This window comes from Protopterus annectens, chromosome 1.part1 (assembly GCF_019279795.1).
Source record: "Protopterus annectens isolate FY-2018-M chromosome 1.part1, PAN1.0, whole genome shotgun sequence".
NCBI lineage: Eukaryota > Metazoa > Chordata > Ceratodontiformes > Protopteridae > Protopterus > Protopterus annectens.
The window spans coordinates 1,619,365,778-1,619,389,066 of NC_056726.1; the positions used below are offsets into that span (position 1 = coordinate 1,619,365,778).

Sequence of the window (23,289 nt, forward strand, 5' to 3'; positions counted from 1 at the left end):
TCCACACAACTGAGCTGATGACAAATGCTTTATCACATTGGAAAATTTATGTCTACATAAGTCAATACATGACACTTTTCCCCAGAGTACTCTGTGCATGCTTGGCCTTAAATATATTTCCCATAGCTGATGTCAGATGGTAAAACAATGTAATGCAAAATGAGAAATCCGTGGTATCCCTCAAAGTCTCAGAAAATCCAGTATGCAACCTATACTGCATCCATAACAAACCTAGAAGAAATTTCGCAGCACGGACGGCATTATGTTCACTTCCTAAATTATGTTATGCACTTAGTTCACTTAATAAAAATCAAACTATAAAATACATGTTTTCAGTTGTATTATGATTTCTTTGACACACAAATCTTATGATTTATTTATTTGATAATAAAATGATCTTTGTCAAAAATTGTATATATATTAATATTTATTCTGGTAGATGTTTATTGGTAGATCTTTTTGTTAGTCAGCCAGTCATTTTTAGTTATAGGTTCATAGGTTCATAGGTTCATATGTTCATAGGACAATACTAGGCTATTGGCCCAGAGACCCTTATAAGCCCAGCCAGTAATTTCATTCATGTTCCCACAAAGTCAGCACCTGCTTTCCCTGTCCATCAGGGACACAGGTGGCATCCCAGGGGTATATTTTCTGATTCCCATCTAGTCATCCAGGTTCCTCTTAAAGAGGGCTAGTTAAGTACTCTGCTTGACATGGAGAGGGAGTCTATTCCACAGATGGGGGAGTCGTTGGGACATAAATCTATCCTGCCAACAAGTTTTATTAATGTCACAGACCAGGTTGAGGCCTTGCGTGTGGGTTGCATGAGTGGAGTTTGACTTATGGCTATGCAGCAACTAAATCAAGGCTGAGTCTGAGATGACCTTGTATGCCAGAAATAGGTCACCTCTGAGCAGTCTGTATGAGACTGAGTAGAGGAATAGGGCTTTTAGCTTAATTGTATAGGATAGGTGTTTGAGACCCTGAATTTTCCTGGTCAGGAACGTCTGTGGTCTCTTCAACTGCTACATGTGCTTGGCAAGGTACATGCCGAAGGGGGCATTGTATTTGATAATGGGTCTGATAAGGGAGCAGTACAGGGATGTTATGACCTCCTTGTTCCTAGATGAAATACCCTTACTTATGAGTTGGGCCATGTAGAAAGCTTTCCGTACAATGGAGGCAATGTGGTGGTCAAAATTCAGGTTGCTATCAGCCTGGGTGCCCATGTCCCTCACAACTGAATGCGTGCTTAGTAAATTGTTATTAATGCGATAATTAGTGGGAACACCATTTTCCTGAAAAGGGATAATGATGTATTTCTTGGAATTTAGTTTGAGGCAATGATTCTGGCACCAGTCATTAGTTTGGGTAAGGCCCTATTGGAAATGGTTCACATCACTAGGAGAATTTATTACCATGCTCAACTTGCAGTCAGCCACACACCACTGGTTTTGGCATGCACACCAGAAAAGTATATCCCAAATAGTAGAGGCCCCAAGATCGATCCTTGAGGTGCGCTACTTGTTACAGGTCTACTACTAGAGGTGGCTTCCCCTATTTTGACTGAGTGGATTCTATCAGTGACCCAGTTAGCCACCCACCTGGTAACATACAGGTTGATGCCTAGCGGGGAGAGTCTATCTATCATGCCCAAGTGGGGAAAAGTGTAGAAGGCTTTGGCTAGGTCAAGTTAAGTGGTGTGGACTGTCTTCCCCTCATCCATGGCTTTGGTGACTGTTTTGAAGAAGCTGAACAAAGTTTAACAGGCATGATCTCCCTTTGACAAAACCAGAATATGTAGGATCAAGCATTTGGAGGTTGCCAATGTCCTTTTTTATAAGGTCCATGATAATGTGTTCAATGGCCTTGCAGATCAGGCTAGTTAAGCTGATGGGCCTATAATTGCCTGGGTTGGTGGGTGTTCCACCTTTGTGTAGAGGGATAACAGTGGCTGTCCTCCATTCTGCAGGGGTGAAGTCGGTGTACAGGCTTTGGTTGAATAGGGTGCCTAGTGGTGCTGAGAGCTCTTGCCTGAGTTCATGTAGGACACAGCCAGGGATGTTGTAGGGTCCCATGGAAGCTGTATTTTCTGCCTTTGAGAGGGCATTAATGACCTGCTCCCTGGTGTTGAGGGGAGGGGGGCAGGTGCTGGGAATGTCCTGGTTTACTGATGGGGGGCAGAGGGTGAAGTTTTCTCTGAACTTGTCTGCCAGCAGGTTGGCTATATCTATGGCGCTTGTGTATGCGGTATTCTTGACCATAAATTTAGAGCAGATTTGGGAGTTACCTATGAGATTGCAGACATATGCAAAGAAGGCCTTGTGATTGTCCTTAGTGGATGTGGCCAATTTGGACTCGAAGTTACCCTTAGAGGATTTCACCAGTGACCTTATTTGCTTGTTCAGACAAAGAAGAAATTGCTTCCAACTTGGCACCTGCTCCTTCTTGGTCCTGGACAGTCATTTTTTACTTTTATTAGAAAGTCTGTTTATTACTGCTGCCCAGCAGACAGGTTTGCTCTTCCTTAAGGAAGATTATTTGGTCCTCACAGGTATTATTGACTCAATGCAGCTATTCTGATCTCAGAAGGTGTAGTCAGCTTTGTAAAAGTTTTTTTTGTTCAACCCTGGCTGGGTGGGGGTGGGGGGTGGGGTCAGGGAAGATGGTGACTTCGAAAGTCATTGCTTTATGGTTAGATCTTACAATGGAGGATGACACTGCAGAGGTGCTATAGTCACTACTCATATTGGTTAGTACCAGGTCCAGGATATTTTCACCTCTTGTGAGGGTGTTGACCAGTTGATCCACAAATTCGAGGAATCTCTGGGCACTCATGTTTGAGTTAGAATAGGTCTTCCACTCTATGTTTGGGTAGTTAAAGTCACCCAGGATCATTGTATACAGCTGAATCTCGATGGATTCAAGTATGTTTAGATATGTGGCGTGGGCCCCTGAGTCACCTTAGGAGTCTGTAGCAAGCTATGACTTGAATAGGTGTTTTTTCAGCAGTTAACTGCACCCAGAGTGTCTCCTGTGCATCATACTGTTTGACCAGCCTGGAGGTGTGTATGTCTTTGATAAATGAAACACCACCTCTTCTGGCTTTGTAGACCTCCATTTGGGGTCTGAAGGTATGGTAGCACAAGTAACCTGGTAAGGCAGTGGTGCTCTCCGCAGCTTTGAATCAGGTTTCAGTGACTGCACAAATGTCAGCATCTTCCAGGGTGAGGACTGTTTGCAATGAGTGCAGGTTCATGTTAAGTCTCCTAGCATTTAGCAGCATGACCTTTAAATTTCATTTAGAAGAATTTTTCATGTTGGCAATTTTGTCCTCATGACTGCCTAAAAAGGCACTATGTCAGGGAGGCAATGGATTATAAGTCTGTCCCTGTACCAGGTCTTATTTGTCAGCTGGTGAAGATTTATGTCCCTGGTTCCAGTCCTTGTTAAAAGTCCTGGACAATTAATGGCACAGTTAGTGAGTCGGAGACGTTCCCTCAACATTTTATAAAACACTGAATAAAGGGATAGATTTTGCATCTGATTTGATAACTCGGGGACTTTAGGCTTGCTTTTTGTTTGAAGCACCATAAAAGTCTTTCTATTTCTTTGATATGTTTAAGGAACTACATCTCATTGGAGGGTACTATTGTTGATATGTGGTCAGATCAATGCACAGTATAAGAGAATGATTACCTCCTTAGACAATGATTAATTTAGCAATTAGCTGTGTTAAATCAATTTATTTCCCGACAGCCACTATCATATGATGGCCAAAAGAAATAGAATTATCAGCATTTATTCCTAGATCCCTGACTACACTTTCATTTTATAAGTGGTGTGCTGTCTATACAGTATGATGAAAGGTAGGATTGTCTACCAAAAGTGATAAGCCCATCCTTCTTTACCATTATGTTTGAGCCCATTTAAAATACACTGTACGTTTACCAAGTAGAGTTCATTCTGAGAGGTTTGGGTATCACAGGGTTACTAAACAACAACCTCCTTTTTATAGTCATTTGCAACTTTTGTTAGGCAGAAGTCTTGGCTTTCAGTTTGGAGATATGAGAAGTAAAGGCCAAAAAACAATGGTCCAAACACCAAAGTCAGAGTGACACTGCTGGTCACCATCATACTTTCTATCAGGTCTGCAACTTGTACTGTAGGAGTCTGTCTTCATCTTGTTTGCTGTCCATATTGCCACAAGTACCATGTGTACAATTCTGTATAATACCAGCATGAAGAATGTTTTTAAAGGCGTTATCCAGGTAAAGAAGGTAAAGGTTTATTATTTGTACTGCATGGCCACAGGCTGCAGAATCTGTAACCCTTTCAAAGAAGTTTACTATATTCAGTAGACAGGACCTTTCCCTTAGAAAGACAAAATGTTTCATCCTCAGAAATTTCTGATGCCACTTTCAAGTTGATTAGATTAAGGGATTTAGTCACATTTGACTCATTCGCTGTTAAATCCTTACTCCAAAAGTTAAATGAAAATGGTGTGAGTTGCTTGTTTTTTTTTTTATAGATGGGTATTCCACCTTTTGTTCTGGGTGGTGTAGCCTCCCACAGGTGATGAAGTCTGTCCAAAAAACTGACATCTGATTTGACTAACTTTAATTTGTTAATGAATGTACTGAAGCACTGATCCTGTTAACAGCCGTGTTTTTATTGTGAGTACCCTCTCACAACTGTTCACATTTCATCCAACATGATGTGTATGGTATGATGAAAGAGCAATGAAGTCATGAACAGTTATTGCAACTTATTGCAAATCTATGTTAGTAATAATCCAAAGAAAGCTGTAAAAGACCAAAGACTAACCATGGATTTTGCATACTTCTAAATAACAGTTTTGTAATATTTGGGCAGCAAACTTGACTTAATTTTTATTTTTACATTACAGATCATTTCTCTCTCTCTCTCTCTGCTTAATGTCAGTAATCAAGATTATGTCAAAACCATTTTGAGCCTCGTCACCTGCTGTCCATGCAGAACTCTCTCTTGCAGTTGTCTAATAATCAAGATTATGTCACACATTTTTTTCTTAAGGTCCAGAAATCCACCAGATTTAATTGATACTAGAAACTGCTTAATTTCAGCATGAATTCAAATTTTCCTTATCAAAACAAATCATGTGTTATACCAATTTAAAATGAAGATATGCTACACTCTGCATCAAAAGTCTCCCAGTAAACTTTCAGTAATGATATATATTCCAGTCAGATTGCATTGCAATGCTTAATGTCTGAATTGGGAGGAAGTAGAGAAGCCAAACAGAAGAAAAATATCTACATTTATAGGTTCATAGGTTGGTACTAGGCTATCAGCCCTAGGGCCTATACAAGCCTAGCCATAACAATTCCCTGGCTATTTCTTCCCACACTATTTACTTCCCTGGACCCCTGTGTAGCAGGGCAACTGAAGTGATCCCCGGGGTGAATTTCCTTTCTCCCATCCAATTGTCAAGGTTCCTTTTGAAGAGGGCCAAAGAGGCACTCTGCTTGACATGTATGGGCAATCTATCCCAGAGTCTGGGGAGTCTCTGGGTCAGGAACCTATCCCTCCAGCATGAATTGTTTATTGTGATGACAAGGTTTAGATCCCTGGAGCATGTGGCTCTGAGGGATTGTGATTTCTTTAAGTGTAGCATGTCCAACAGCTCTGGATTTGACATGGCCTTGTATGTTAAGCAGAGATCGCCTCTGAGTAGACGATATGTGACAGAGTATAGCTGGAGATTTTTAAGGCGGTCAGTGCAGGGCATCTGCTTTAGGCCTGTGATTCTTTTAGTGAGGTATTTCTGCGGCCTTTCCAGTTGTTTCAGATGTCTTGAGAGGTACATGCCAAACAGGGTGTTGTATTCTATAATGGGTCTAATAAGGGATGAGTACAGTGGGACAATGACCTCCTTTTTTCTGGATGAAAAGCCCTTAGTGATGAGGTGTGCCACACAGAAGGATTTCCTAACTGTTGTGGTGATGTGGTTATCGAAGTTGAGACCACTGTCCACCTGTGTCCCTAAGTCTCTTATCACACTTTCGGTGTTTAGCGTACTGCCACCTATATGGTAATTCACGGGTACATGTTTTTTCCCAAAGGGGATAAATATACATTTCTTGGCATTGAGCTTGAGCCCATGGCTCTGGCACCAAGCATCTGTTTCTGTAAGGCACTTTTGTAGAGTATCCACATCATTTGGGGATTCAATAATGGCTCCCAGTTTGCAGTCATCTGCGAACTTTGCTAGCCAGAGTCCCTTAGTGTTGGCCTGTACTTCAGAGAAGTAGATGCCAAACAAGAGCGGTCCCAGGACTGAACCCTGAGGTACTCCACTTGTCTGGAGCTGGACTTGGAGTCGGCTACTTTTACAGTGTGGGTTCTATCAGTAAGCCAGTTAGCAATCCATTGGGTAATGTAGGGATTAATGCCCAGCTTAGTAAGTTTATCTATGATTCCAGAGTGGAAGATGGTGTCAAAGGCCTTGGCAAGGTCTAGATAGGCTGTGTGGACCACCTTACCCTTGTCCATGGCTCTGGAGACTGATTTGAAGAAGTCAATCAGGTTCAGGAGACAAGATCTGCCCTTCACAAACCCAAACTGGGTGGGGTCCAGTGTTTGAAGGTTGCCAATGTCTTTGTTTATAAGTTCCATGATAATACGCTCCATGGCCTTGCAGATAAGGCTTGTCAGACTGATGGGATGATAGTTTCTGGGATCCAAGGTGGATCCCCCCTTGTGGAGTGGGATAACTGTAGCTCTGCACCACTCAGTGGGCATGAAACCTGAGGTGAGGCTATGATTAAACATGACACTTAGGTGAGGTGCCAGTTCATATTGTAGTTCATGTAGTAGGATGTCATCTGGTCCCATGGATGCTGTATTCTTAGCTTTGGAAAGTGCGTTTTTTTACCTGTGCAGCTATTATTACCAGAATTTGGCAATCTTCCAGTATTGAGATGGGCCATTTAGGGGGTGAGAGGGGGGTGAAGTTGGCACTGAATCGATCTGCCATGATATTGGCAATATCCTTGGGATCAGTATATATAATGCCATTCTGTTTTAGCTCAGAGCAGATCTGAGCATTGCCATTTAGATTCTTGACATAGTTATAGAATGCCTTGTGGTTGTCTTTGGAATCGTTGGCAATTTTATTTTCGTAACTAGCTTTGGAGGATTTTATGAGGGATCTCATTTTCTTACTGAGGCTGGTAAGGGAGTTTTTTGCATCCTGGGATTTTCCTCTTTTCTGGAACAGTTTCTTCCTTTTATTGTAAAGTTTGTTTATGGCAGGGAACCACCAGACTGACTTCCTTTTTTTGGATGAGAGCATCTTGGTTCTGTTTGGGATGGCATGATTCATTGAACGAAAACTGCCAAACAAACTGTTGAAATTGAAAACCCCGAAGGAAGCTTACTGCAGATGTGATACAATAATCCAATGAACAAGCGGTAGCTGTGAAACCGTAATGTTAGCACTTTTATTAACCAAGAACTTTCGGAAGGTATAATAACCAACCTTCTTCAGACAAAACAGTTAATGACAAAGAGAGGGAAGATTAAATACTTGTAATCCCTCCCTAATTAAAAAACTTTTAATTGATAATCCGCCTTCATTTAAAGGGCCCCTTGTGCTTTTTCATGTACATTACACGTAAAAACATTTTTTATATGTGTATAAAAAACACACTATTTCCTAAAAACACCATTGTTTAAAAACAACTCCCTTAAAATCTTAACTTATATCAATGCATACAAATTGTATAAGCGGTTTTAAATATTAGTTAAATAATATACAGTTAATAACATTTCCACTTAATTTAAGTTATATAAACCTATATATTTACACTGAAATAGTGCAAAACTCTGATCGCCATACAAGACAAGCACCCACATGAGGGCCACACTTATCAACACACAGGATCATAATGTAAAAAACATCTGTCTGAAAATCAGAACTGGCTATGCTAAATAAGTAAAATTACCTAAAATTACCTAAAATGTCCCAGGGCACATGGTGTAAAGTTGATTGAACCCTAAAGAGTGTGGGTCTAATCTAACATGATGGTATGGTCAATGTTAAGATGGAAACCTGTATTATCTCCTCATAGCTAAAGTTTTGAGGATGCAGGAGCATCATTTAATCCAGGATGTATACGTTCTCACCTGCCAGAACAATTCTTCCTTTTCTAAATTTACCTGCCAAGGGCCACTATTTGGGTCTGTTGCCACTTGTTTTACCACAGCAAAATAAAAAGCATGACTAGGATAGTCTATAACATGGCTAATCGTTCTTTAAATCTACTTTTGATATAGCATAAAGGTGTTCATATGCGTTTAAGTGCCCTTCGGTCTTTCCTATATAGAAACATAGGTTGCATAGGCGACTGCTTTAGACCCACAATTAAAGTTACCCATGACCTTATATGTCTTTTTGTTAATATTAAGTTGTGTCCCTTCTTGGATGTGTTTACACTGATGGCATGTCCCACATTGGGTCATGCCCTTACGCCTATTAGAAAATGTTTTTTGTTTCTCTCCAAGAGGGATTTCAGTGAGAATCCTTTTCTAAATGTAAATCCTGGAGTTGAGCCTAACAGGTCTATTAACTGTTTGTCCTCCTTGATAATTGACCAATTCTTCTGTAAGATATCCCTGATGTAATGATGGTCTACTGAAAACGTACACAAGAATGGGTTTCTACATTTCAGTAGTTGCCACCCTTACCATCAAAAGAAAGCGGTGGTGAAAGGGCAGATGGTAAGGGCGGCACGTATGACTACTAGGGATGTAGACTTCAACAATGAGTGCGACAAATTAAGCAGTATGTTTGCAAATAGAGGTTATCCCCAAGTCCTTCTTATTGAAATTAAAAAAGAAGTAGAGAGTAAAAGGCTGGTTGGACATTTCAAGCCTATTTTAAACTCAGGGTACTCTGACATTTATATAAATCAGGACAACATGGAAATTGAAACAACGAATAGTGTTAGGGTAGATTTAGGAATAAAGTTCTTGTGTACGTTTTCAGTAGACCATCATTACATCAGGGATATCTTACAGAAGAATTGGTCAATTATTAAGGAGGACAAACAGTTAATAGACCTGTTAGGCTCAGCTCCAGGATTTACATTTAGAAAAGGATTCTCACTGAAATCCCTCTTGGAGAGAAACAAAAAAACATTTTCTAATAGGCGTAAGGGCATGACCCAATGTGGGACATGTAAACACATCCAAGAAGGGACACAACTTAATATTAACAAAAAGACATATAAGGTCATGGGTAACTTTAATTGTGGGTCTAAAGCAGTCGTTTACATGGCCCTATGCAACCTATGTTCGGCTTTCTATATAGGAAAGACCGAAAGGGCACTTAAGAAACGCATATATGAACACCTTTATGCTATATCAAAAGTAGATTTAAAGAACGCATTAGCCCGCCATGTTATAGACTATCCTAGTGATGCTTTTTATTTTGCTGTGGTAAAACAAGTGGCAACAGACCCAAATAGTGGCCCTTGGCAGGTAAATTTAGAAAAGGAAGAATTGTTCTGGCAGGTGAGAACGGCAGCGTATATACATCCTGGATTAAATGATGCCATTTCTTTGTCCTGCATCCTCAAAACTTTAGCTATGAGGAGATAATACAGGTTTCCATCTTAACATTGACCATACCATCATGTTAGATTAGACCCACACTCTTTAGGGTTCAATCAACTTTACACCATGTGCCCTGGGACATTTTAGGTAATTTTAGGTAATTTTACTTATTTAGCATAGCGCCAGTTCTGATTTTCAGACAGATGTTTTTTTGGTTAAGCTATGGGTAGCCTTTAGGGTTACATTATGATCCTGTGTGTTGATAAGTGTGGCCCTCATGTGGGTGAGTCGTAGTTGTGGGGGGGTGGGGGGGCCGTCTTGTCTTGTATGGCGATCAGAGTTTTGCACTATTTCAGTGTAAATATATAGGTTTATATAACTTAAATTAAGTGGAAATGTTTTTTCGTTTCTTCAATGCGGTTATTAACTGTATATTATTTAACTAATATTTAAAACCGCTTATACAATTTGTATGCATTGATATAAGTTAAGATTTTAAGGGAGTTGTTTTTAAACAATGGTGTTTTTAGGAAATAGTGTGTTTTTTATACACATATAAAAAATGTTTTTACGTGTAATGTACATGAAATTATCAAAAGTTTTTTTTTATTATACAGGGATTACAAGTATTTAATCTTCCCTCTCTTTGTCATTAACTGTTTTGTCTGAAGAAGGTTGGTTATTATACCTTCCGAAAGTTCTTGGTTAATAAAAGTGCTAACATTACGGTTTCACAGCTACCGCTTGTTCATTGGATTATTGTATCACATCTGCAGTAAGCTTCCTTCGGGGTTTTCAATTTCAACAGATGGCATGATTCATGCATGAGTGGATGTGCTCATACAATGCCTTAGTGTAGGATTCAACATTTGAACTTTCAGTTCCCGTCTGCATGGGTGTCATGAAGTTTGTCACTTCTGACTTGAGTAGGATGAAGTTGGCTTTGGAGAAGTTTTTTATGGAGGTTTTCTTACTGGGGGGTGGGGGTGAGATGTGGATGTTAAGGGTGATTAGCTTATGGTCAGACCTGACTAACAGAGTGGTGACCATAGGTGTCGAGCATCGATTCCCATGTTGGTAATGACCAGGTCTAGGATATTGGAGCCCCTGGTGTGACTATGGATTAGTTGATCCAGGGCGTTTGGATTTATGAATTCCAAGAACCGTTGGGCAAAGGTGTTGGTACATGAGTAGTTTTCCCAGTTAATGGCAGGGTAGTTAAAATCACCCAGTATTAGGGTGTTTAGTTCTATCTTAATATTTTCCTGTATGTTTAGAAAGGTATAGTGAGAATCTTGGGGTATGGTGGGCGGTCTGTAGCAAGTTACAATTTGGATTGCAGTCTTACCTAGTGTTAGTTGCACCTGGAGAATTTCAGACGCATTGTGTTGGGCAACTAGGCTGGTGGTGTGAATATCCCTGGTGAATATTGACACCTTTAGTGTTTTGGTCCTGATTTGGTGGCCAAAAAGTGTGGGAAGAGTTTTAGCCTGGTATTGCAGGGCTGCTCTCTGGAGCCTTGAACCAGGTCTCAGTTACTGCATAGATATAGATGTTCTCCATTTTTAGGCGTGCCAGTACCAGTTACAGTGGTGATTTTGTCCTTTGAACTTTGTCTAAATATATTCTGATATATATATATATATATATATATATATATATATATATATATATACACACACACACACACACGCACACGCACACGCACACGCACACACACACACACACACACACACACACACACACACACACACACACATATTTATACAAATATACAGTCACTCAGTAGCTTTGTCACACTGACCTTGACAAATCAGATATTGCCAGAGTATTTTTACAGACACATTTAAGTGCTGTATTTTTAAATTATTTTTATATTTTATTTTAGTTGTTTTGCTGGATTCTAAGGAGTCGCAGGCAGAGCTGGGCTGGACCTCACACCCTGCTAATGGAGTAAGTAGAAAACCTTTTATTTCTTTATTGCTTTCTTTTTATTTTTTATTCTGTGAGTAGGTATTTAATGTCATTCTTGTCTGCTTCATTCTTAGCTTTTGTAACATATATACATTAATTATCCATACTTAGTTTCGTTCATCTGAAGTTTTTACTCCATGACTGGTATGCCAGTTTGCATTTGTCTTCCAAACATTATCAGTGAGTGATATTTCTATTGTCGCAGTGTGTGAAGTAATTTGATTCATCATCAGAGCTCTGTGAAGATTTGATTGCCACTGTATCTTTTTGGTAATTTCTACTGCTTTTTCTCCTTCACCATTTGATTGCTAATAGTGAGGACTTGATGTACTACTGGTGAAACTATATTTAGCAAAAGACGGTTGAAACTCAGTTGTGTACCATTTTTCTTTGCCACCAAATGATATTTTGTCTCTTTCTTAACATTTTCTGAGACCTTGATAACCCCAGGCATTTTGATGAAGCACTTTTGCTCATTATGCATCTGTATTCATATAATAAGAAGCCACGATGCCCAGATAGCCATACTCTGGCTGTACAGTAGTTATACATGGGCTGTCTACTGTACAGTGATTTGGCCTTACATTTTACAATATGCCAGATAACAGCTTACACATTTGATCATTTTGAGTGATTTGTTTAACCTTTCTAGTATTTTAATAGCTACAAGTCTATTCATCTTTATGATCTGCACATAGGCAGTGTTGCCATCTATGGTATTTGCCAACAGCTGGTCATGTAAATAATTTCTGGATAACGCATCTGTAACAACTATTTTTTAAGGTATATGGGTTGCATATTTACTGAACCTTCTTAGTATCATTAATAACCTTTGGCATCCAATTGACATTTTGTCTAAGTTACATGAATTGATAAATCAAACTTTTATTTTATGGTCAGTTTATAGCTGAAAACTCTTGAGATTTGCTCAGTATGTAGAAAATGTATCTTATAATGACACACTTGCAATGTACTCTTTTTTGATTTATGAAACTGTATACAGACTGTAAAAGCACTGATTTGGTAAATGTGGCTGTCTGCAAACTCTGCAATAATTTCTATTTGGGCAAGACGAATTGACAGTTCAAGGAACAGATCCTTAGACATTGGAGTGACATAAGAACTGGGAATATGTCCAACACACTTACCAAGCACATTGCCTCTAACACAGGCCATTTATTTTGTTTTATGTCTTTACAACTCATTAGAAATAATATTGGGGGGGTGATGCTGTTAATAGGATGGAAATAACTGAAATGAAATGGATAGCCACACTACAAGCAGATAAGATGTCAGGATTTAAAGGTGTGATACCTTTAAAACCCGCCTTGAAAGCTTGCAGACTTTTTCATTGAGTTTTAATCGGTGTGCTTCCGATTGGCTACAGTTTATTGGATATAATGTTTCATTGCTTATTTGTTTTTTAAATGTATCATTATGTGTTTTTTTGATTTTAGATCTGAAGAAGCATGTAGAGTGTGAAAGCGCTTTTCATTGTTACTGTTTTTATTTTTAAAGTGTTTATTGCTATTCTGTTTCCATAAATGTGCAGCATTCAGCCGTGTTTGTTGGATGGTTCTTCATATTTTTTATAAGCATATTTTATGAAATACACATATATTTTTTCCACCAGTACCACTTCACATGTATGCTTATTTACGTATAATCCTATAGGCGACTGGAAATAACACTACAAAAAAATGAGTAAGCTGGAAAAAGTTATGAAATAGTTTCCAAAATTAAGAATTAGTATAGCATTGCCAGAAATACCTTAAGAGATTACACTTTCTATTTAAATATATTTTTTTCTTTTAACCATGCTTCTTATTTATGCAGTAGAAGCATTAGCACACAGATATTACTTGTATTTCTGCTCAAATATGATTGCTCTGCGTGGATGAGGAAGGAGCCCTGCCAGAAGATTTCACTGGTATATAACAGGGTTAACCAACATTGAAGTATGTGTTCAAGATTTCCTTTAATAACCTCCTGAAGTTATAGGAACATGTGGCTACATAGCAAACTCTGCCGAGCACTCCTGTGGAGTAGGTGTGAATACACTGCTCAGTTTATAGTGATGAAAATCTCCCTCACTGCTGATTTAGCTTACTATAATTACTGCCTACGCACACAAGTTACCTTAACAAGGGCTTATTAATTTCTAACAAATATTTCTGCAACCATGGTTTAATAACTGAGTTGGCCTTTTACAGTGTAAGAAAAGTATTTCTGAAAGAAAAAAAAAAAACATTTCAGTTACTAATGAATACCTCTTTAAAGTTTTACACATTTTTTGTCTATGCCCCCCCGAACATCCATCCATTAATATAATTTCCCAAGGTTCCTCTCCATTCCCTGCTTTATCTATTCACTTCTAGTAAGGGACTTGGTGGACAGCTGGAGTGCAGGGTACTGGATTGTGGTAGGTACAACCTTTCCATGTCTTACTGTTCTGTTGCTGTTTTAAAGATCTAGACATGTGATAGTAGGAATACAGCTGGCATGTTCTTAATATGCATGTCAGTCTTACCAGCCATGCCCAGCCTTGAACTCGAAAGCCTGTGAGCATCACCCTAGTTCCTACTACGGGAGCACTCTTTATCCCTTTCCTCTACATGAGAGAGAGAGTTAGAGAAAGAGAGAGAGAAATGACAATGTATATATTTGCTTACCTCAAAGCTCCGAGCACACCATAGCCCATATACCCCATATGCTGTTTGAAGGAGCATTGCCTGTATTACAGATGGACACCCTACCTTTGAGCTATAAGTTAAAATACTGTGATTTTTAAAATTTAATTTGTTTCTCTAAGCTTTAAGCCATTGTGTAAGTTCATTCTCCTGCTTACTTGTTATTTTTGTTGATACGGAAGCTTAGCTTTACTATTACTGCTAGCTATTGCTAGTTCTAAAAAAATGTTACTCTTAACCAAGATCTTCAAAACAAGAAAGACTGGCCTACTGGTGCAATTTGTGCTGCTGTGACCCAGACCTGTTTAACATCCTGTGTCCTTAAGAACATGTTTAAAGGGTATGGACTGAAACATTACCAGCCTGCTCTGTTAATTTGGGATGGATGATGCCACCTATGTTGTTGCAACATGCCTGGGTGATTATTAAGGAGAAAAGTCTCAAGAAGCAACCTGACCTGGACTTCAGTATCTATGTGACGACACCACAAAGAAGTAATATTGATGACTAATCAGCTATAATTAAAATGTACCAGATATCTGCATGTGCAATTAACTTTTATCATCTCTCACTAAACATCCACAGATCTCCCCCACAAGACATTTAAAAAGGTTAGACAAATGGACATTAATGATTAACAACAGGTGATGGCGCAGAAAGGCAAAGAAAATGCTGCATCAGCAAAAACCTCCAAGAGTTATACAATAAAAAAGAAAAATTGAGAGAGGACTCTTTTGGTACTGCTGTTGTGAGACTGGGGACCACTTCCTTTTTTTTTCACATCAATTGCTTCAGAGCCATGCCCCAGAGGTGGAGGAAGAATGGGGCAAATGGGGCAGCTTCCTAAAGACACCAGATTGTAGGGGGTGTCAAAATGGGTAAATTATTTCTCAAAAAATGAAGGTGAGAAATGTAACAAAAAATTACATTCAGTAATTGTAGGATTTTGTTGTTGTGACCCCCCCCCCCAACACTTAACCTTTCTCCACTCCCTTTGTAAGCACACAAAATGATGCTTCCTTCCATTCAAACTAAAGTAAGATACTAATGGAACCACTTCAAAAAACTGAAAGAATACTGTTACCACAAACAGAAGGCCAATGAAATCTGATCAGAGATCCTTTTATTATAAAACCAGTGCAAAAATCTATAGCGCCTCGGCTATTACAGCCTTTAACAGAGTAAACTCCACCCCACCTCCTTTTATATACCAAGATACTACTTTCTGAGTGGTGTAGGGTGGCAGGATGGTCTGTATTTCTGTTGTAACACATGAAGCAATACATTCATCAGGCACTGCAGCAGTTTCATGGTTCATAGGTTCATAGGTTCATAGGTAGGTACTAGGCTATGGGCCCTAGGGTCTATACAAGCCTAGCCAAAAAGGTACCCTGGCTTTTGCCACCCAAGAAAATTATTTTCCTGTGCCCCTGTGAAGCAGAGCCACACAGGTGATACCCAGGGTAAATTTCCTAATTCCCATCCAATCATCAAGATTTTTCTTGAAGAGTGCTTCAGCTTTTAACCCCCCCACCCCCCCAGATTTTCTTTGATAAAGACAAGTAGCCACTGTTGAAGCAATGTTTGCTAAGGCAGTATCTCAGCAGGTGCAGGCATTCTTGATAGGCATGGAGCACCTGTTTGCAGGTGCTTAAATAAAACTTTTCAAGTCATCAAATGAGTAGTCAGCTTCTCCTATAGCACAGCGGGATGATATCCTAACCACAGCCCAAATAACAGTTTAATTAGTGGCTTGGGGTGACTGATGGGGCAGCAAGGGAGTGATGAGTATGTTCATCCCAGCAAGGCTGGGGTTACATGAATGTTCCCTGTGGCAAACTCTGTTAGAGGCTGGGGATGCAGCATTGAGGGGACATGGATCACAGAGGGTTAAAGGGTGATAGGCAACATGGCTGAACTGCTGTGGAAGCAGGATGAAACACTGCGCCCCTCCCCCCATTGCATAACTATCATTTGAGCATCACCACACTACCACGTGGATGGGAGGAGTGGTGGGCAGGGCATCACAAAAAATAGTGCAATGGTGATGGTCAAGACCCCTGGGATATCTTTAAGTTCCATGACTGAACCCAGCTAATGCTGGAGAAAGTATCTTGGATAAGGAGTAAGTGGAATAACCAACATGGTATGGGGCACTGGGTAGGAAGGCCAGGGAATATTGCTAGAACCCCCCCCCCCAGAAAAAATATAAAGTTATAAAAAATATAAAATTAAAAAAAACATAGTCAGACATACCCCGGATTCAGTAAGCACTACACGATGTGCAGGTGCAGTGCAGGAGCTCCAGGAGAAAATATGACCGCCATGCAATCCAGGAATAAGCTGCAGGGAAGTGCACGAGCGCTCCTGCACTATTCCTGCATGGACATATCTCCTGTATGCAAATTACCCCATTTGCAGGTGAAAAGCATGCAAATGAGGTGAATTTGCTATCCAGGAAGCTGGCAGCCAGCCGTGCAGGACTAGTGTAATCTGAAGAAATGTACTCGGTTAGTAACCGAGTACATTTCTGCAAATTTCAAAACGGACCCATGACAGCTCCAAATAAAGGGTGTATAAAACATGTAAAGCATGCCAATGGCCAAATATATGGCCATTGGCATGGAAAACAGTTTTAAAAAAAACAAATAACTATTTTTTTAGCCAATTTCGGCTGTTTATGCGCAGGGCAGCTGCGTGCAAACAGGGTTGGGCGAAAAATTAAAAAATTAACCTGAAATAAGCATTCTAACCAAAATCACTATTTTGCCATTATACTCAATGGCAGGGAGAAGACAACATGGCCAGTGAATAGTGGTTGCTAAGGGGGGAGGCTCAGTGTGGGACCTGTAACTATGCATTAGCAGGCAATCCTATGCAAATGAGGGAAATGATACTGAATCCCAGATTTCCCCTCAGTGCTAATAAGGCACCCAACAGTGTAAGTAGAGGAATAGCTTGGTGCAAGCCTAGGAGTTAGCTGACATTATACGGGGGGTATCAGGCATACTGTAAGCAGATTGGAGCCCTGTAGTTTGGGTTTGCCCTTAGCTTAGCAGAGCTAAGCAAGGGGGTGTGTCTGAGGCTGCCTAGCACTCTTTAAATTTCCTAAGCAGGTGTGCGTGCCATGCTCCAGGTTTTAAAGGAAAAAAAGTAAACCAGGAAGTAGCAGCTCTGTGCACATTTGAACACTGTGTTTGCGCGGTGCACCCCCGAGCTTAAACAGGAAGGCAATGGGAAGGGAAAACAGTAGTAGGAAGACAATCAAGGAGAACTAGCATAGCTGGCAGGTGAAATGTATCAGAATCAGCCAATTACACAGGCAGCAGATCAGCCCAGCCCAGAACACTACTATAAACTATGCAAACACCTTTCACTCTGGTTTTCCCACATACTCTACACCACTGGTGTATACAAGTTGGGAAATTTTAACAAACGAAAACAAGAAAATGATAGGGGCTGCAGTAGCTATCATACATCAACATGTGGAAGAGACTCTGAGGGTGGTGAGGATGAGAATGTTGTCGACCAACCCACAGTGAGGAGATGGATAAGAGAGTCAGACCCAGGATAACCTACCAGGGGCTACATGAGCTGGAGAAAGTGGAGCACTATAGGGAGGACAGGGACCTCCTACAGCAAATTGTTGAACTGTGCCGGCCACGCCTGACACACAGAACTAACAGAGGGGATTCCATCCCAGTGGATACCAAGGTATGTGTAGGCCTACAAATACTAGCCACAGGTACCTTCCAAAGGCCAGCTGGGGATATCATGGGGATCTCACAGGCATCAGCATCCAGGGTATTCCATCAGTTCCTGGATGCCATGTCAGCACATGCCGGTGAGCATGTATATATTTCCGCAACACCGATGAGTCATTGGCCAGCAATATGTGTCTCTTCCACCAAATAGCAGAATACCTTGAGGTAGTGGGTGCTATAGACTGCACACACATATGCATCAAATCACCATCCTGTGAGCGAGGTTGGGTCTAGATCAACCACAAGGGCTTTCCCTCCATCAACTTCCAGGTCTTGTGTGATGCCCAGGCCATTATAATGAATGTGTGTGCTGGCTGACCTGGAAGCTATCATGATTCCCACATCTGGCATCTGACATAGCTGTACCAGAGATTTGCCAATGGTGACATCCCTAATGGTCACTTAGTGGGGGCTGCTGGTTATGCACTGGAGCCGTGGCTGATAACACTCATCAGAAATGCACACACACCCAAACAAGAACTCCATAATGAGGCACACTCACAGACAAGAATTATAATAGAGTGTGTGTGTGTGTTTGGGATGCTCAAGTCACAGTTCCGGTGCCTTGAAACTTCTGGCGGAGCCTTGCAGTACTCATTAGCTACATGTACTCAAATTGTCATCGTATGTGCCATGCTATACAATATGATCCTTTTGGAAACTGCTGCAGCAGGAACAGCAAGGGGCAGGGCCACACAACCCCCCACCATTGCCAAGGCCTGCACAGGCACAGAGTGACTCGGAGGAGGAACAACCTGAGCCTGCCCCAGTAGGCAGAAGGAGGCATGCCCAGTATACCCTGACCTTGGCAAAGAGGCAATGCATAGCACATACACTGACACAGTAGAGACCCATGGAATGACACCTCTCTCTGACTCGCACATACAGTAAAAGGGATGCCAAACATGACACTCCCAATGCTCAACCATGTATATGGAATGTACTATGTGCATCCAACATAGGTAGCCCTCCAGCACCATCCTCAATACTGGCACACCCACAAGGTAGGTCACTCTTCCTACCAATTGCTGAATGTAGTAGTATGTGTGTTGTTACTTGTATCTATGGTATGGATGTGAGCATGCAAGAGACTCGGGTGGCTGAATGGGATGCCAGCAGATAGTAGACACCTATAGTGGCAGCACAGATCTGTAACAAATACTGGTGTCACCATAGTAGCAAGTACTACACATGGTGACAAAACCCACTGCAGGAAATGTGCTGGGCCACATGTGTGTCTATATGACACACACACATGCTAGTCAGGGAAGTTCACATACCCAACAGTCTCAGCCAGCAGGACAGGTGTAGACAAACACAAACAAAGGCTGTGCTAAGGCTTCTGAATGATGGCTATGGGTAGCCTCCCCCCAGGCCTACACAGACAGACTACATCAGGTCATGCAGTGGGATGTTAGTTCTGAAGGGTAAGAAGTCAGAAACTGATACGTAGGTCAATCAAACCTAAGATCTGTAGTACACTGATATGCCTCTAGTCAGCATGATAGGTTAAAATACAGAATTAAATGGAGTACCTGACATACCAGTACAGTCATAGCAAATGTGTACAAGTGTCAGGTGTGCCCCCCAATCCTATGTAGAAATGTAGAAACAGTCAGGTGTTCCCCCTCCAATCCTATGTAGAAATGTAATAACAGTCTGGTGTGCCCCCCAATCCGATGTAGACACGTTGGAACAGTCAGGTATGCCCCCCAATCCTAAGTAGAAATGTAGTAACAGTCTGGTGTGCCCCCCAATCCTAGGTAGAAATGGAGAAACAGTCAGGTGTGCCCCCCAATCCTATGTAGAAATGTAGAAACAGTCAAGTGTGCCCCCCAATCCTATGTAGAAATGTAGGAACAGTCAGGTGTGCCCCCAATCCTATGCAGAAATGTAGAAACAGTCAGGTGTGCCCACCAATCCTATGTAGAAACAGTCAGGTGTGCCCCCCCAATCCTATGTAGAAATATAGTAACAGTCAGGTGTGCCCCCCCAATGCTATGTAGAAATGTAGTAACAGTCTGGTATGCCCCCCTATCCAATGTAGACACGTAATAATAATCAGGTGTGCCCCCCAATCCTATGTAGAACTGTAGTAACAGTCAAGTGTGCCCCCCCAATCCAATGTAGAAATGTAGTAACATGTATGTGTAGGTATAACACCAGTGGAGCACAGATTACCTGAGGTGGCCAAGGTAGCAGGATAGATTGTAGCATTTGTACAATATGCAGGTATGTGTGTGTTAGGTTGGTGTGTGTTTCATATTGTGTGAGAGTGGTCAGTATGTATGCATGGTGAGGTTTGACCAGGTGGCCATTGCCCAGTACTACTGATGACAGGGCCAAGTCCTCACAACTGCAGTGCCAAACACAATTCTCCCCAGTATAACACATTCTAGCAGTAATTGCCACCAAATCCACTGGAATACCTTCTCTTTTGTTGCGAATCAGTGTCTGTTTTTTCTACATTCTAGCAGTAAGCCATTGTAAATGTATGGAGGTAATATGTGTCACCATCTGAAAGATGGACATGGCACGACTGTTTGGCCAGATATATAAGCAGTACACAGGGGAAGTACCCCAGACAGACAGTGTATAATGTGTAACCATGTAATGGACACACACTTGGAATTGTACATACAGTTTTGCATCACATCATCTGGGCTTGTAGTAGGGAATACCGATGCCATCTAGCCAAACACTCCAGATCACAAAGGTCATACAAATGATGTACTGAGAAACAGCTGATGTCCCTGCACAAGCCAGCATAAGTGGAATGCCCCATGTATATCTGTGAGTCAGATGAAAGTAGTGTCCATAGCACACATGCACCCAGCTCACCCAACCACCACCCACAGGTACCTCTCCAGTCTTAACCCTGCTGTTGGGAATGGGTACAATATGACCCCCACCTGTGTATGGCAACAGAGAAAGAATACAGCATGCAGTGCAGGTGTCCCATGCAGGTGTGTCCCTAGCTGTAAGTAGCACCTTGCCAGCATCCACACCACCAAATCAATACTGACAGAAAGTATTGGCATGAATACCTAGCACACCTACCCTGTCACCCCAAGGGAATATATTGTATGGCAGTCTGGTACTGTAGGACTGACAGAATGCAGCGCCCTGCTACAGCTGGCCTGCATCACTACCAAATGGCCCACAGTCCTCTGCCAAATGCCTGCATCTCACCCATACTGCCAATGTGTGTTATGGCATGGACTCCCAAATAACAACATAACACAGTCCACAGAACCCATATGCAAGGCCAAGTGGACAAACCACAGTAACATGTCCACCATGTCTCACTGCATGAACTGTGGACCAACACCAATACACTGCTGTGATGAGGTGATAACTATAAGGAAAGTATCAGAGAATGTTTGCATAATATAAAGAAGAGGATAGAATAATAGAGGGGGTGGGAGCATGGACAGCATGGAATGTGCAAAATCCAAAACACAGCCGTGTGCACATACTATCCCTGGCTGCAAACACAAAAATGGGTGGCTACAAACCTGCCCATACACCACAACAGGGGTAATGTCCTGACTTATGACCCCTGCCTTGGGGTAACCTGTGTGAATCTGTACACCTCTGAGGTATTGCCACAGCAAGATAAGGCCATACTGTCACGTCGATGGATGTACAAGTATGGGATCCTCTACCACCACTGTACCAAGGTGCTGAACTGGTTACACAGACCCAGTAGCAAGTGTCTGCAGCTCCAACTCCAGAATGGCATTAGTTTGCAGGAATATGTAGGCATTTGACCACAATACTAGACACAGCTGCATTTGCCCTATATTACCCAGGACATCACTGTGAGCAAAAATGTCTACCTGACAGTACTTGAGGATATAAAACATGACAGTGTAACACTACACATGTCTGAATATCTCTGCCAACACCAGGACTATGTAGCAGAAGCAGCAGAGACACAATTACCTACAGTACCCACTATCTCTTGCCCAGTTTGACCCCATATTGAAAACTGATCTACAAATATCCTGCAGAAACAGTTTGCTAGCCGTATGTGTAGAACACAAAAGTCTGCACTAGAGTACAATCTACCTGGAATGGATCCACACATTCAATACAGAAGGGCATACTGGGCATGCTCTCACACTTAGAGAAATGAAGGCAATGTCAGACAACAAAATACTGAAAGATCATACTAGACATGCTCACACTCTTAAAGAAATGAAGCCCATATCTCTCAACAACAGTGGACCATACATATCTGACAGATGCACCAGTCATGCTTTGCACACACATTGGATAGTAATACATACATATATCCAAGGACTACACACTATCATATGCCAAAAGTACACATACATAGATGTGTGGAAGAGAGTGACAATGACAAAGAGCCTTCCATCATGAGGCCTGTCCCACACAGAACACAGCCAAATGGCTACAACCACATGATGTGTAAATGTCACTCACCGTAGAAATTAGCCTCTGATATCCCTCAGCATTATAGACTCTGTGGTGCAAGTGCTAATTGTGCAACATGACAATACAAGGCAGTAGTCATTTAGCAGTTGTATACATCTACCTGCAGAATATAAACCCATGTGTGCCTGAGTGTGGTGTGTCTACCTCTAGATGAATGGATTATGGCCCATGCGCACACACTGCCCTCCCCATAGCCCTACTATGGCAAGCCTGCTGATGTCAGTCACTGTGAAATACATCTTTGGGGAAGGGATAGCCCAGTAATCTCTGTGGCACATCCTATAACTGCGTAATGCTGTAGTGTGATATACCAGTCAGGTAGGAGTTATAATCCCAGATGTGGCAAGTGTGTGTTTGTCTGTGTAGGGAGCAATGCTTTTTAGGCTAGTCACGTTAACTACAAGTCAAATGCCCTACTTTGGCAAGCCTGCTGATGTCATTCACATTGAAATACACCTTTGGGGAAGGAGTAGCCCAGTAATTTCAGTGGTGCATCTTGTAACTGTGTAATGCTGCAGTATGATAAACCTAGTTAGGTAGGAGTTGTGTTCCCAGACATGGCAAGTGTGGATGTGTGTGTGTGTGTGTGTGTGTGTGTGTGTGTGTGTGTGTGTGTGTGTGTGTGTGTGTGTGTGTGTGTGTGTGTGTGTGTGTGTGTTTGTTTGTGTAGGGAGCAATGCTTTTGAGGCCATTCACAGTCAATGCAACCTCCATTGCCCTACTTTGGCAAGCCTGCTGATGTCATTCCCAGTGAAATACACCTTTGGGGAAGGAGTAGTCCAGTAATCTCCATGGTG

The 23,289-nt window shown here is 41.5% G+C and overlaps 1 protein-coding gene across 1 annotated transcript in view; it reads left to right on the plus strand.

Annotated features, from left to right (window-relative positions):
• Positions 1 to 23,289, plus strand: part of LOC122811637 (ephrin type-A receptor 7-like) — an 810,434-nt gene that overhangs the window by 695,934 nt on the left and 91,211 nt on the right. Inside the window, exon 2 of the mRNA XM_044083619.1 lies at positions 11,489 to 11,553. Within this exon, the coding sequence (XP_043939554.1) occupies positions 11,489 to 11,553 (65 nt within the window). The remainder of the gene's footprint in view (positions 1 to 11,488; positions 11,554 to 23,289) is intronic.